This window comes from Dryas octopetala, chromosome 9 (assembly GCF_963921425.1).
Source record: "Dryas octopetala chromosome 9, drDryOcto1.1, whole genome shotgun sequence".
Lineage (NCBI taxonomy): Eukaryota > Viridiplantae > Streptophyta > Magnoliopsida > Rosales > Rosaceae > Dryas > Dryas octopetala.
Window position 1 is genome coordinate 3,206,113 of NC_141374.1, and position 15,410 is coordinate 3,221,522.

General features: G+C 39.0%; 1 protein-coding gene, 1 long non-coding RNA gene and 1 pseudogene across 2 annotated transcripts; all 3 read right to left on the minus strand.

The window, feature by feature from the left end:
• Positions 1–2,799: 2,799 nt before the first annotated feature.
• Positions 2,800–5,516, minus strand: LOC147273183 (uncharacterized). Its single transcript, XR_015119728.1, has 4 exons — positions 5,453–5,516; positions 4,862–4,939; positions 3,666–3,769; positions 2,800–2,918 (listed from the first exon to the last, which is right to left on the minus strand). It is a non-coding gene; the product is annotated as an uncharacterized LOC147273183 (long non-coding RNA).
• Positions 5,517–8,059: 2,543 nt separating this feature from the next.
• On the minus strand, positions 8,060–8,503 carry LOC147273184 (uncharacterized). Its single transcript, XM_086228171.1, has one exon. It carries the CDS (start codon positions 8,501–8,503, stop codon positions 8,060–8,062), a length of 444 nt encoding a protein of 147 aa, XP_086084297.1.
• A 4,800-nt stretch (positions 8,504–13,303) lies between these two features.
• On the minus strand, positions 13,304–15,037 carry LOC147273185 (uncharacterized; annotated as a pseudogene).
• Positions 15,038–15,410: the final 373 nt, after the last annotated feature.

The window sequence follows — 15,410 nt, forward strand, 5'->3', positions numbered from 1 at the left end:
TTTCTCACCTAACCTCGTACCTTCATGTCAGCCATTGTCCCCTCTGAGTGCTACCTTTGTCCTTTTCCAGCTCTGTGGTCACCAGATACCTTTTCAGTCTATGTCCCTTAGGTGACGTCACGAGGTTCCCTGTGCTTACTCCGACTAAAGTTGCGACATGGTTTATTACAACCGGAGTAGTTGTATTGGCCGAGATAGTGTTACCTCGGCTGGAAGCTTGCTGCTACCTTTGTCTAGCTTGCTGACTTTGCATTGTTGCTCTTCTCCACGTGCAAAGGTTGGGGAAATGACACGTGGCATTTGAAAGCCTAGTTCCAACATCGTGTATTATGTCTGATATACATTGAAAAAAAGGACTTGTTACACAAACTATAAAGGCATGGCTTAAAAATTTGGAGACCAACTTTTGAACCTTTCTACATCCGCATTATTCCCATACTAGCTTCTTGCACTTTTTACAAGGCTTGTAAACAAACCCTTCCTCTTGTGCACAAGCATAGATATATAGTTGCAGACTTTCCACTCTGCAAGATAAGAAACAATAATATTCAACAAAAAAGAAAAAGAAAAAAAGATTTGTATTACTATTAAACTCAAGCAAAAGATGCAAACATAACAAAAGGGTATGCACACAAGATACATTAAAAATACAAATGAAACAAGTTTGCAAATGCACACAAGAAATTCAAAAACAATAACAAGGAGAGCCAATTGTAATTAATTACCTACAACCCAACATTATAAATCAAGAGTTGGCATATAACAACAAGTGAATTTCCTTGAACTTTGAAGCTTTATGTCAATCTGGCTATCAATAAGTTCAATATCTCCCAAAAAATAAATTTTCAATTTATATATGTTCAATGATGTTTGGTCAGTTGTGTAATATTTGAAAGGTTGCTTTGACTTGGCTCCATATATTTTTTGTTTATGAGAAACATGGATGCCTTTAAAAAAATTAAATTGGAAAGGGTAAAAGCACAATGATAGGGATACATAATAGTCTCACTTGTTGGACAGAATGGGGTCAACAGCAACATCTGCATTACTGAAATCAGTTATTTTACCTGCAAAAAAAATGTAAGGGATTAGGGTTCACAACAATAATCAATGCATTAAGAAACTCAAATTTTTGCAATATATAGGCATAGAAATTTGACAATGGATTTGAACCCTGCTATAGGAAGCAAGAGTTGTTAGAGCCCATATAGCAAGACTCTATAGGAACTTGTAGTGGAAGCAAATCAATGATACATTAGACAGTACTTAAGTTTCAAATTTATGAATCAAATGTTGCTAGTAATGGAGAAATGACTTCAAAGAAGATAGGCAATAACAAACCACAAGTCCACAACTTTAAGGTTTTCAGGGAATTAGAATAAATTAACTACCATAGTAAAATCATGAATATGTATGGAAGAGAAAATTAATTAATAGACTTCTTGTTCTCAGCATTTCAACATGGCACAAGTATGAACATAAGATGCATAAAGAAATATAAAGCTAAAAACAACATAAATGAATAAATCCAATCCAACCTTAATGAATTTAAAAGAAACAATTCACAATAAAATAAAATTACCTGAGAGTGTAGTTCTCACATCTTCAATGCAACCCAACGGACTACAAGGATTACAAATAGTAGTAAGTTATTATTTCATCAACAAAGAAGGTACTATGACTAGCTCACAAAGGGGAAAGTAAATTGCATGCAACCCCACAAAAATATAAAAATAAAAAGGCTTCACAATCAGTCAAAAAGTTGAAGCTTAAACAAAATATCTATGGTTAGTATGGACAAAATCATGGACCAGAAAATTAAAAATAAAATCTTAATGGCCTCCGTTGTTTACTAGAACAATGGGTATTGAAATTTTGAATAGAATACTAGGCATTACAGAGAATTTTTCACTTGGTCTCTTTTTGGTGAAGTTAGACCCACGGCCAACAAAACGAACATGAAAAGATTATGAAGCCGGCAGCACCAAGCCTTCCATTAATGAAACAGAGGAGACATGCAAGAAAGTGACTATTTATGTTTCAAAAATGAAATAGCAAATTCAGAAAATATTATCCAAGCAAATACACGGAGAACAATCAATAATCTGAAAAGTAGAGACCAACAACAACTAAACAAGGCCCATTACAACTAAAAGTAGAAACCATGGGTGCGTAGTTATTTCCACAAGAGAACTGATCCTTCAATTGTACCCCAGCAGCACCAAGTGAATCTCCACTACTTACCAACCAGCAGTTTACTAAACAAATGCAGACAAAACTCTCCTTGTTGCATCAAAGTATTATGCAGCCCCTCAACAGTTGGCCTTGGCAACTCTTTCGATCTCATCCTTCTTCTTGATGGCATAGCTACACACATGTAGAGCACCTATAGTAAGAAAAGAAAAAAATGAATCAAGGAAAAGAAATAAAATCAGACTACATAACAAAAATCAAAATAAACTAGATAAGAGAGCTTTGGGAGAAAAAACAAGCACTAGGCAAATAAGCATACAGAAACCAGGCCATCAGTACATGTTAGAGGAACCTTTTGCAGCATTAATAAGTTCATCAGCCAGACATTCTGCAATAGTTTTGATGTTTCTGATAGCAGATTCACGAGCACCAGTTGTAAGGAGATAGATAGATTGATTAACACGTCTCAAAGGTGAGATATCTAAAAAACATATACAATAAATAAAATGTTTGATGAAACTTAAACTAGAAAAGGGAAAGAATAAAAAAAAGGTCATACAGATCGAAATCTAATCAGGAGAAATTTGTATCAAAGGCCACTTAAGGTTCAACAATAACTTTAACCAAAAGACATCCAACATTAGCATCAATACCTTGTGAGGTACACAATTTGCATGCTTGGCTGATTCCACTCCAACGTAGTCCACCAGTGAAATATCACTGACCTATATGTTGCAAATTACATAATTATCATTTCAAATATACATGGGAAGTAGATTTGATTGTCACACAACAAAAATTTTTTTGAACTCCCGGTAGAAAGAGGTAGAAATAGATTTCACTAACGAAAAAGCTGTCAATGCTGCCCAATATCCCTTCCTTTTCCAAATATTTTTACGAATCCATTTTTTGGAAATAAAGGTGCATTTTTTTGGAACTGCCATTAAAAAATTATAATAGGTTCTTTAGTTGGATGTGAATTTATATAACAAATTAATCTATACGAAAAACTCAAATGTAGATATTATCAAGATATTGACAATAAACTTTAGCCTACAAAGTTACACCTACTGACCTACAGTAAATCTAAACCACACAAGAAGGCCACACAAGGTCCAGAAACATGTCTTTCAAAAAAAAGTTCCCAATTACACATATTGAGGTTGAGCAACATATGCACAATGTTATATACCCAACAGGGAAAAGCATGCATACATATCCTCCACTACTTACCAACCAGCAGTTTAACACAAAATATGATAACTCAAAGCACAGCTACACTAAAGTGCACTAGAGCCATTCTTTTTGAGACAAAGCTCTAAGCACACACATTGAAGATTATAATTTCTTTTCCACAGACCCACCCAGTTAATGAAATTGTACTAATTACCTCAATTGTGCCCACCACTAGGGTCTTCCTGTTATATAACTAAAAACCACCCATTTCATATAAGAAAACTAAACAACATTACCTCATATTCAAAAGTTATGGCATCTCCTTTATTCTGTAAAATGTTCTCTTTGACAAAGGATGTCTAAGTAGTCGAGTGTCTCAAGCCCTTAAATCTTCACCTCACTATGAGAAACAACAAACTGTCAATACCTTAGCCCCTATTGCAAATAGTATTAGAAATATATTTTGGTTTAATACATATTTCTTTTACTACTATGATAAAAAGCTCATATTAATGATATATAAATTGCCTATCATGATCAGCTTGTTTCCAAAATCAGTCAATTTTCAAAGATTTTTTTGATTTTTCATTGCTTTTCTCCTTTAGTAACTGCTGAAAGATAATAATACATAACAAAATTAACAAAGAAAATTAGATGTTCATAAGAGCATCACTCCACATCTCACCAAAATAAAATAACATGTAGAAAATGTTCATTATTTTCTTCAGGATCTGCATTGTATAAAAATGTTATTCATCACCATCCTGTTCAAACAAAAATTGACAACCTAAACTTATATTTCAATTCTCTTATAGAATGGCTAAATATCATAATATTTTAAAATCATGGAGAGTGCAAGACAATGTTTCTCCTGGATTTCTGATCCAAAATCTAATAATGGAAAATCTTTCAAGGATGTCAGGTTTCAAAAAGAACTAACATTCATCACAATATGAATTTTTTGTATACAAAGATAACTAGTTTTGCAAGATCAACAAGTTCCATGACCTTCAAATCATACCTTGTCAAATGTTTACACCATAACTTTATATGTTATTGTATAATTACCCCAATCGACTTTCATTCCAACATATCAGGTATGCCATGCATCAACCTCCCCCCTTCTCTCCCAAGAAAAAAAAAAACAAATCTGAAACTGCTAAAGGAAAAGAAATTCATGCACTCTAACTTTGTTGGATCTTTATACAATTATTTAATGTGATTAAGTATACTGACTTCACTATTACATAGTTATACAAACTCAAACATCTTAAAAAGAAAAAAAAAAATATATGATCAGTATTATAACCAAGAAAGACAAAAACTTTTCATCTTTTCAGTACATTAAAGGCAGAGCAACAACAAAGGATTTAAAAACAAGATACCATTGTTTTCATTAGAACTGTACTTGGGGAAAATTGAGAAAAAAAAAAAAAGAGAACCAGCTACTTTAGAAATAAATAGAATACCAAGAACCAAGAACAAACAGTACCGTAAGTGCAGCCAATGATGAGCCATCAAAAGCCGAAAGGACCAGCTCACTCTTTAAAAAGGCTTCATAAAGTTTCCGCTACACCAAATAAGTGATTAACTTGAGAAATGTACTAATAATATTTAAGGGATTAAAAAACTGTCGTCCAAGTAGCAGCTAGTCAATCTTAGCCGAACAATGATCCATTCTTTTTAGAAAGTTTGGCATTTGTTTGGTCATTATCTTCATTACAAGAAGGTGCATAAAGAATAAAAGAAAACAACAAAGAAATCATCCCAGTTTCATGATTTTGCTTAAGAATCCCGAAGCCCATTCAAAATGGAAACATAAAGTAAACAAAATCAGTCATCCAAACCCTAAATCAAATCAAACAGAGACATTTTTGAAATTATAACCTAAAGACCCAAAAATCACATAGAAAAAACTAGAGCATATGAGATTCCTACCTGGTGGTGAGCGACGATGTTAAAAAATACTAATAGAAGGTTGAACTAAGAAAAAGAAGACGAAAAGTTCAGGTCGTCGAATAGAAAAACTCAATTCTTCAATTTTCCCCAACTGATAACTTTTGAAACTAGAAGAGACACCCACCTGAGTTTTTGAAATCGGCAAAGGGAAAAGCACATCCGTTGCCCGCACTTGAGCAAGAAGCCCTGAGATTTCCTTATTCACTGATTTGTAGTAGTTCTCAGATATGGGTTTCTAACTTTCTAATTTCAAAATAGCAGAAAGAGTGAGGAAGCTAGGGTTTGTACTTTGTAATGAAAGAGAGACGGATCAAAGAGCTTCTGACCTTGGAATTCAAGGGTAGGAGAGAGAATGGTGAGTAAAATAGAAGATCGAAGATTTTGATATCTGTGAGAAGTGGGTGCAACTAGGGCGCAGGGAAGGCTGACGGGAGGTGGGAGTGACTGGACTGAGAGAGTTTGAGAGAGAGAGAGAGAGAGAGAGAGAGAGAGCAGATCGAGACGAGTGGGCTTGTGAGGTCGCATGGAGGGTCAGACAAGTGCGCATGAAGGTCAGGTCGGTGCGCAGAGGGTGGCTTCTCTCTCAGATCTCTTTTGATTTTGGAGGTCAGGAGTGAAAGGTGAGAAAAAGTGAGGGAATAGATCGAGAGATTGAAAGTGACAGAGGAAAAGTGAAAATATCGAAGGAACCAACATATCAATGAACAGTAATTTTTTTTAATGCAGTTACTGTAGACCGGTTTTTTCATTTTATTCCACTTACACAACGGTCACATATTATAACAATTGTGTAGGGAAAACTCAAAAATTTATCGTTCCGAAAACCATTCGATTTCATGCATATATACAACAGTTTTTTAAAAACCGTTATCCTTTAAAATGTCACAACAATTTTAACAAAACCGTTGTGTAGGTAGTGTTGTGTATTTATATTATTGTAGTAGTGTTTCCTGGACATGGCGACGGCTCAAAGGTCACTTTATAGGAGCGACACATCAGCTCTATTTCACATCCCACGCTCTTTCTATCACAAAGATGTACATGGTGGTATTGTTCATGGTTGATGAGAACTTGCGCACCGTATTTGAAACTAAATGTGTGGGACATTTATGAGACTTTAAATAGGACTCGTGTTGTTGATAGGAGAAAAGACTTTCCTATTTCGAGGCTGAAGGACATTTCCATATTTTTCAGAAAGGAAAACCTTTATGAAGACAAAACACAGTCCATATCAGATCAGCGAAGCAAAAGTTCTCGTTCTCCTGCCAAAAAGGATGGGAAGATAAATAGAGGTGAACGGTCCAATAAACGCCATTCCCATTACCGTCACCAAGACGCAGGCGTAAAGCGCTCGCGATCAGACGCATCCGTTAATTTTCAGGAACCATCCACAGACGTCCCTGGTATGGATGACATTACATACAAGACAATCTCAGCCGAGGTAGAGAACAGATCGTTGACAGATCCTTTGAGTAATCTTCCAAGTGAAGTTGACACGGAGAATACCATTATCACAGAAAGGACTGAATCCAATTCTCCAATTAAAACGGCTGACCTTCCGATTATTGTGGCCAAACTTGTAGTTATTCCTAAGCCTGTGGGAATAGGGGCCTCCATTTTTGAAATTTTTGGTCCCAATGTGGCTTTTTCAAGACAGGCCTTCATAGCGAGTGAAATAGAAATCAGCTTTGATCGTCTTTCTACTTCCAAGACACCAGCAGAGCTATTGGCCCATCAAAAGGAAATTTATAGCTCACTTGAAGTTTTGCAATCCCTGATCCGTGTGATTGGAGTCGGCCATGACCATTTTAAGAAGGTAGAGATGCAGATTCGTCAGAAAAGAGAACTTCTTGAAGCCTGAAAAAGTTTCCTTCATGAACAAATAAGAAGCCTCGATGGGTTCATAAATGATCAAGATCAACTAAACCAAAATCTCCGACATTCTAGGATTTCTGCGAATGAGGGGAAATTCTGAGCTTTTGAGGCTGCCAGAGCTTTGATGGAAGCTCAAGAGGAAAAATTTAGAGAGTTGGTTGATTCCCTGATTTCATTTTGCAGCAAGGAGAAATAGAGATTCTATTTTATTTCTTCCATCATTCATTTTTTTGCAAAATCTGCTTTTAGTTTTACTGTTGACGTTAGTAGGACTTGTCTTGTAATCCTCTCAACCTGAGTTCTTTAATAAAGAAAAGTTACATTTCTTTCTTTCCTGCATTCAAAATTCTTGAATACTGCCTGATGTATACTAATATCATTGATGGAAGAAAATATTTGGTTTTGGAATACTATGGCTGCATTTGACTTTTGGGACCAAATTGCCTACGTACCCTGTTAAGGGATCAAGCCAAACGTTGTTCACCCCTTGTTTTCCAGGGAAAAGAAAATTTTGAATTTTGGGTGGCTGCACCTAGTTTTTGAGACCAGACTGCCTACGTACCCCTTTTGAGGGATCAAGCCATCCGTAGTTCAGAGAGTTTTTTTTTTTTTTTTGCCCTAATTTTTGCTTGGACCGCTCTTTCGGATTTTCAATCCAACGGGCTTGCTCTAACTTTTGCCTAGATCGCCCTTTCGGGTTTTTCAATCTAGCGAGCCCTTTTTTTTTTTTTTTGGCCCTAATTTTTGCTTGGACCGCCCTTTCGAGTTTTCAATCCAATGGGCTTAAGTGTAAAATTTTTTGAGAAACCTGCCATTTACACAAGAGTAAATACGATCTCCATCAGCATCGGACAACTCATAGGCCCCTTTGGAAAAAAACCTTAGAAATAACGTAGGGTCCTTCCCATTTTGATTGAAATTTTCCATGGGTCTTTCTGGTAATAACAACCGGTCTTCGGACAGTCAGAACCAAGTCTCCCACTGAGAAAGATCTGAATTTTACTTTCTTGTTATAGGCGTCTGCCACTTGGGCTTGATAGACTTCAAGTTTCTGTTGAACTATCAGTCTTTTCTCATCAAGCGCTTCTAGCTCTGCTAATCTGACCTTTACATTTTCATCCGAGTCCGTCAATTGAATGGCCACCCTCAGGGACGGTAGTTGGACCTCTAAAGGCAAGACCGCTTCTGAACCGTAAACCAAATTGAACGGAGTGCATCCAGTCGATGTACGAACGGTTGTCCTGTAAGCCCATAGTGCTTCAGGGAGACGTTCATGCCAATCTCTTTTATTTCCGGACATCGTTTTCTTCAGAATATTACATAGCACTTTGTTAAAAGCTTATGCCTGACCATTTGACGATGGGTTGTAACTTGCAGAAAATGAGTGCCGGATATTGTACTTCTCGCACAGCTTGACTAAAGTTTTACATTTGAAGTATGTGGCGTTGTCTGAAATTATCTTTGATGGAACCCCAAAACGGTAGATTATGTGGTTCCTAATAAAATCTGCAACATCTTCTGCTTTGACTTCCTTAAGAGGAATCGCTTCTGCCCATTTGGAGAAATAATCTGTCCCAGCCAAAATATACTGATGCAATCGAGAAGATTTAGGCCTTATGATACCGACAACGTCTAGTCCCCAAGTTTCGAAAGACCATGACAACATTGTCGGATGGAGAGGTTGTGGAGGCTGATGTATGAAGTCTGCGTGGAGTTGGCATGCCTTACAGGTGGTTGCGAACTTTATTGCATCTTGTACTATTGTCGGCCAATAGTACCCCAACCTTTTTAACTGGGCTGCGAGTTTTGGACTAGCCTGATGAGCACCACAAGTTCCAGCATGAGTTTCAGAGAGAGCACGGGCCGCTTCATTTTTAGATAGGCACCTCAAGAGTACCCCGTCGAAGGATCACCTGTATAAAGTGTCATTTTGATAGATGTATTGGGTGGCTCTTCGCCTTACATCAACCCTTCTCTTTGAGTCGGTCGGTAGTCTTCCCTGCCGAAGGTATTCTACAATAGGCTGACGCCAATATGCTTCTTCCTCACCCTCAGATACAGTCACATTATTGGCTTCATTAATTTCTTCAATACGTTTCAATGCTGGGGGTAATAGTCGACGTTCCCCAACGGTAATTTGTATATCTCTTTCATCAGGAAATGTCAAAGACGCTGCCAATTTAGACAATGCATCAGCCTTATCATTTTCGGACCTTGGGATATGGCTAATGTAAATGTCTTGGAATTGTGACATCAGATACTTCACTCTCTGGTGGTACGGAAGTAATGCATCACTTTTGACTTCATATTGGCCATTTAGCTGTTTAACAATAAGCTGTGAATCACCAAATGCTTGAAGACAGTCAATTTGCATTTCTATAGCAACTTCGAGGTCAATGATGAGCGCCTCATATTCTACCACATTATTTGAACATATGGCTTGAATGGAGAACGAATACGGGATCAAGCCCCCTGATGGTGTGATGAACACTATACCTGCCCCCGCCCCTCTTTTCGTGGATGACCCGTCAAAATAGAGTCTCCATGGAGAAGCCTCTGTTGTAAAGACTTCCTCATCTGATAAATCTTCAGGTAGTTCCATATTATCTGGAACAGGATGTGCAGCTAAGAAATCTGCAAGTGCCTGCCCTTTTATGGATTTCTGAGGCACGAACTTGATCTCAAATTCCGACAACAGCAGAGACCATTTTGCTAGGCGCCCTGACTGTACTAGCTTTGACATCAAATATTTGAGAGGATCTACTCTTGAGATCAGGGTGATACTGTGAGAGAGAAGATAGTGTCGTAGCTTCTGTACTGGAAACACTAAGGCCAAACATGCCTTTTCAATGGGGGTATAATTATTTTCTGCCCCCACAAGTATTCTGCTTAAGTAGTAAAGAGCATTCTCTTTCCCTTCATCATTGTTTTGAGCGAGCAATGCCCCCAGGGAACGCTCTAATGCAGCAATATATGGATTTGGGGTCTCCCTTTAATTGGCGCCATTAACACTGGAGGTCTCAACAAATACTCTTTAATGCTGTTAAAACCATTTTGACATGCTTCATCCCAAATGAATGGTACGTCCTTCTTCATGAGTCTTGAAAAGGGTTGGCATCTCCCAGAAAGGTTTGAAATGAACCTTCGTATATAGGCTAGCCTTCCTTGTAGTCCTCGTAATTCCCTCAAGTTGCGCGGGGGAGGCATTTCTTGGATCGCCTTGATCTTAGCGGGATCAATTTCAATTCCTCGATATCTGACGACGAAACCAAGGAACTTTCCAGACGTAACCCCAAATGCACATTTTAAGGGGTTTATTTTTAGTTGATGCTTTCGGAGTCTGTCAAACACCCTTTTCAAATCGTTCAGATGATGTTCCCTCTTTTTAGTCTTGACAACTAGATCGTCGACGTAGCACTCAATAGTGTTATGAAGCATACCGTCGAAGATGACCATCATGGCTCTCTGGTAAGTTGCTCCTGCATTTCTCAAACCGAAAGGCATTACAGTATAGCAAAATACTCCTTTAGGAGTGCGAAATGCTGTAAGCTCCTCGTCTTCGGGCGCCATTTTAATTTGATTGTAGCCCGAAAAGCCATCCATAAAGGACAATGCTCCGAATCCGGTTGTAGCATCCACCAAGAGTTCGGTAATAGGGAGTGGGAATTCATCTTTTGGGCATGCTTCATTGAGATCTCTGAAATCAATGCAGACTCGTATTTGACCATTCTTTTTCTTGACTGGAACAACATTGGCAAGCCACGTAGGGTACTGGACCTCTCGAATGAAACTAACATCTTTTAACATGTCGATTTCTGCTTCAATTTGGATTGCCAGCTCTGGGCGGAACCGGCGTCGAGCTTGCTGCACATAACGACATTGATTTGATACATTCAACTTGTGAACCGCGACTTTTGGATCTAAACCAGGCATGTCTTGATATCCCCATGCAAATACATCTTGATATTCTTGTAGGACACATTCATAAGCCTGTAGTTCCTCTTGAGTCAACAGCGCGCTAACGAAGATAGGTTTTGGTTCGTCGGCTGTTCCAAGATTAATTTCTTGAAGTTCATCAATAGTGGCTTGACCTCCGTCCTTAATTTGAGATGGAGCTGGCTGGGCAATATCAATGAATTATTCTGTTCTTTCACTGCTGGCGATTCCTTGGTCCTTTGTAGATTCCTCAACAATGGAAACACAATTGGCTTCGATGGAATAATTTGTTTCTTCCTGTCTCTCGGCATCGTTGACTATTATTCTAAATTTTCTCTTCTTATTCAATTTCCATTTGCTTTTTTGAGATTTTTTTGTTGAAGTCATCCCAAGTCGTTGAAAAACTGAAGTGTGTGATGAATTTGGGTTCTCAAGACGCTGAAAGACTGATTTGCGAGGTCTAGCTTCAACTTTTCCCAACCGCTGAAAGACTGAGGAACGAGGAACCACATCTGATTGAACCTCTCGGAACATGTTCTTCTCGTGGTCTGTAAGAGTACATGGCTCGAGGCTTTCCGGTTCTTGTTCAGGGAAAGATGCTTTAAATATGCCATTTTCATGTTGCACTGTGAGATGAGTCGTCTCTTTCCTGGCTTTACGCCTTTCGATTCTTATCTTCAGTGGAAACGGTGTGGGCATTGTAGTTGCATTCTTATAGGAAACCACCCTTTTACTGTAGTCTCCCCTTTTCTGGACATAAATGACTAAGCTGCTCCCTGGGATTGACTGATCAATTTTCCGTAAAGGCCGAGTGTAGCTCGTCATTAATGATGTCATTGTATCTTCTACTGGAGATAATGCCTTCTGACTAGGTTCTCTTTTAGCCTTTAGAGAATATTTGAAAACCACTTCTGACTTCGAGTTGAGGTTGCTTGAGCTTTTGCTAGCCAAAGAACTGGTTCGGTGAAGTGTTTCTCCAGTCTGAGCTGACTTTGATGCTTTAGATACTTCCGAATCTGAAGTCTTTTGTTCGTTAACTTTGGCATCTTTTCTGTACTTGCCTGTAAGCTTAATTCGAACCTGTTTAGATTGTTTCAACGCTTCGACCTTCTGCTTTTCCAGCTCTGTTTTAAAGCCCATGCTTTTAGTGGTTTCGTCATCTTGTAATACAATAACAAAGCCAGGCGACTTATACCACTTTGCATCAGAGTAGTTGGCTTCCTCAAATTTGAACGGGTCAGTGTCAGCAACAACTTTCTTGACTCTTCCATCCAACACAAACTTGAAGCACTGATGTAGTGTAGAAGGCACAACTCCATATGTATGGAGCCAGAGCCGCCCAAGCAAGGCATTGTAGGACGTCTTGGCATCGTTAACATAGAAGAAAACTCTTGAGATTAACTCCCCAATCTTACATTGTAATCCAATGGTACCCATGACTCTCTGTCCTTCTTGGTTAAACCCTTGGATTGTCATTGTTGAGGGAGATAATTGTCGAGGTTCCATCCCCAAGGAGCGGAGTGTCTTTAATGAGATAATGCTTACTGCGGAACCACAATCAAGCATGATTCTCTTAACCGGCGTGTCTCCAATTTGGCTTGAAATATACAAGGGTCGGTTATGATCTTGAAACCCAAGTAATCGATCACTGTCATCAAATGTGATTTTGGATAGACAACAAGTGCAGGCTTTTTGTGTCACAACTGCTGATTCTGCTGTCTCCATACTTTCCTTATAGGATTCTGGACTGGTTAGTGCCATAATGAGCGCCTCCCGAAGCTCGCTCTACATTCGTAGAGCGTCATAAACACTCAAAAGAGCTGGGATGCGCTTCAAATGGGCCAGAACATCATATTTGGCCTTATGCGGCTTTTGAGTATCTTTGACCAGCATCTTTGCTTTGTCCCTTTTAGGTTCATTTGCAACTAAAGTAAACAATGGGGCTTCATTCGAAGTGCTTTCTTTTTGGGACGGCATGAGAATCTTCTTAGTGTTGGTCTTATCCTCTTTAGAGGATCGGTTAACCACTTCTTCGTCTTTATTTTTGTCAGCAGAGGGAATGCGTTGACCAGAACGCAAGGTGATTTCACCAACTTCTTTCTCACCCTCATCGTCAACGAAGGTCACACAGCATTGCATAACTTCGTCCTCTTCTTCCCCGGAATCACGTACTTGAGAAGAATTCAGTAGGTAAAAACTCTGTAAGGGTGATTGGCACCCTTGGTGGTTGTTCAAACTCCTCCTCTTGAGGGACTTGAACCTTCTTTTGTGCTCGTTTATTCTTTTTCTTATTCTTCAAAGATGGTCTACCCTGAAATTTTATACCAGGGCGAGTGGAAATTCCTGATGAGGGAATCATGGGCATTGTTTTAACCCTACGGCTGAAAGTTTTCCATCCCTTTGTAGACTCATCTGATGATGACGATGAATCTTCCCAAATATTTAGACTTGGTGCTGTCATAAGTTCGTATAAGGTCGGGATATTAGGGTTTCCAGCCCTTGGCATGTTTGGGTAGGCTTGTACTATCGTGACCTCATTGTCGACCTTGAACTCTACAGACACTGCACCCTCTGGTAATGAGACAATTGGAAGAGATTCAATTCTTGGAATGGGTTCAACTTCAACCATATTTGCATCTGCCTTCTTGGGAGAATCGAGCGTTATTTGATTGTTGTTAATCATTTCCTGCACCTTGTCTTTGAAAACGTAACAGTCCTTTAAAGGATGACTAACAATTCGATGAAACCGACAATATTTAGGATCATTGGTTCTATTAACTTCAGCTGGCCGCTTAGGCTTAGGAAGTTTGATGAGACCTGCTTCATGGGGATTGTCAAACAACTCTTCGATATCATCGACGTCGAAAGAATACTTGACCTCTTTTCTCTCCTTAAGAGTTAATCTTCTTGGAGGTTTTTTAGCCTTGCCCTTATCATTTCCCTTATCTGTCTTGACAAAGGTAGACATTGACTTCTTCTTCGTATTCAACTTTTTGTTATCGGTCTTCTTTCCTCCAAATTGTATTTTCGGAGTTGGGGTCTTAGCTTTTTGGCGGGCAATTTGTTTCTTGACGTTACATGCTATGGATACTAGAGCATTAAACGTCTGAGGCTCTGCGGTTGACACAAATGTTGCAACATCTGGTGAGAGATTGTTCATACACATTTGTATTAATCCCAACTCGGAGAACTTCTCTGGACACTACAAATTAAGGCCTCTCCATCTGGTAATGAAGTCATTTACCCCCTCATTATCTTTTTGTTTAGTCTCGGCCAGATCAGTAATTGTAACTTTTTTCTTTGAATTGACAAACTGGGCGAGGAATGCCTTTTGCATGTCATCCCAAGTTTTAACTGATCCCGGTTCTAACTGAGTGTACCATGTAAAAGTGAAGCCACAAAGAGACTGAATGAACTGCCTAACCAATAAGGCATCGGACTGGGAAGTTTCGCCAAAAGCCGAATAAAAATGAGCTAGATGCTCGTGAGGAGTGATGTTTATTCCGTCAAACTTATCGAAATTTGGCTGACGATAAGTCTTGGAAAAAGGTATAGTATCAAAATAGTCGGGATACGGCTTTTGATACCCGAGCACAGGTCGAGTTAATGACTTCTGGAAATCCTAGATCCCTTTGGATATCATCGCTTGGATTTCTAGCGGAATTATCCCGCCTGAGAAGCCTTCCTTCTCCATTACTTTCTTTTCCTCCTCTTTCTTTTTCTCTTCTTCCCATCTTTTTTCTTCTTCCCGTCTTTTCAACTCTTCATTTTCAAGGGCATTTTTTTGTTTTAAATTGGCTTTAGCGACCAATTCTGCTGCGAGTCGTAAGACTTCTTCTTCTTGCCGTTCTCTCATAGCTTTTAATTCAGCCTCTTGTCGTGCACTCATGGCATTCATTTTAGCTTCTACCGGCGAGCCTCCTCAACAATTGTTGATTTTGCTCCTCAATGTTTGAGGCGCCGGTCATCATCACCTGTATTCCTTCGGAATCCTCATCCATAGGCATGCCCAAATGTTGGAGTTGAGGTGTTGTGTCTTGAATAAGGAACAACTGCTGTCGAAGTGGCTCATCAAATATGGTCATGAGCTTGGTTATCCCTTTATGAATAAGTCCGTCAACTACATGTTGTGACTTTTCCAGCTTGTCAGATTGTTCTTGTCTTCTAACAGAATGCCTCGGCTCTTCTAGCCTAGTGGTAATGTCGGCGGCCAATTCTTGTGGGTTTTCTGCCAAAGCACGAGCTTTCGACCGAGTGATAGGGCCTGTAAA

Excerpts from the sequence above, each read along its gene's own strand:
- LOC147273184 (XM_086228171.1), bottom strand. The coding sequence starts at position 8,503 with ATGTCCGGAAATAAAAGAGATTGGCATGAACGTCTCCCTGAAGCACTA.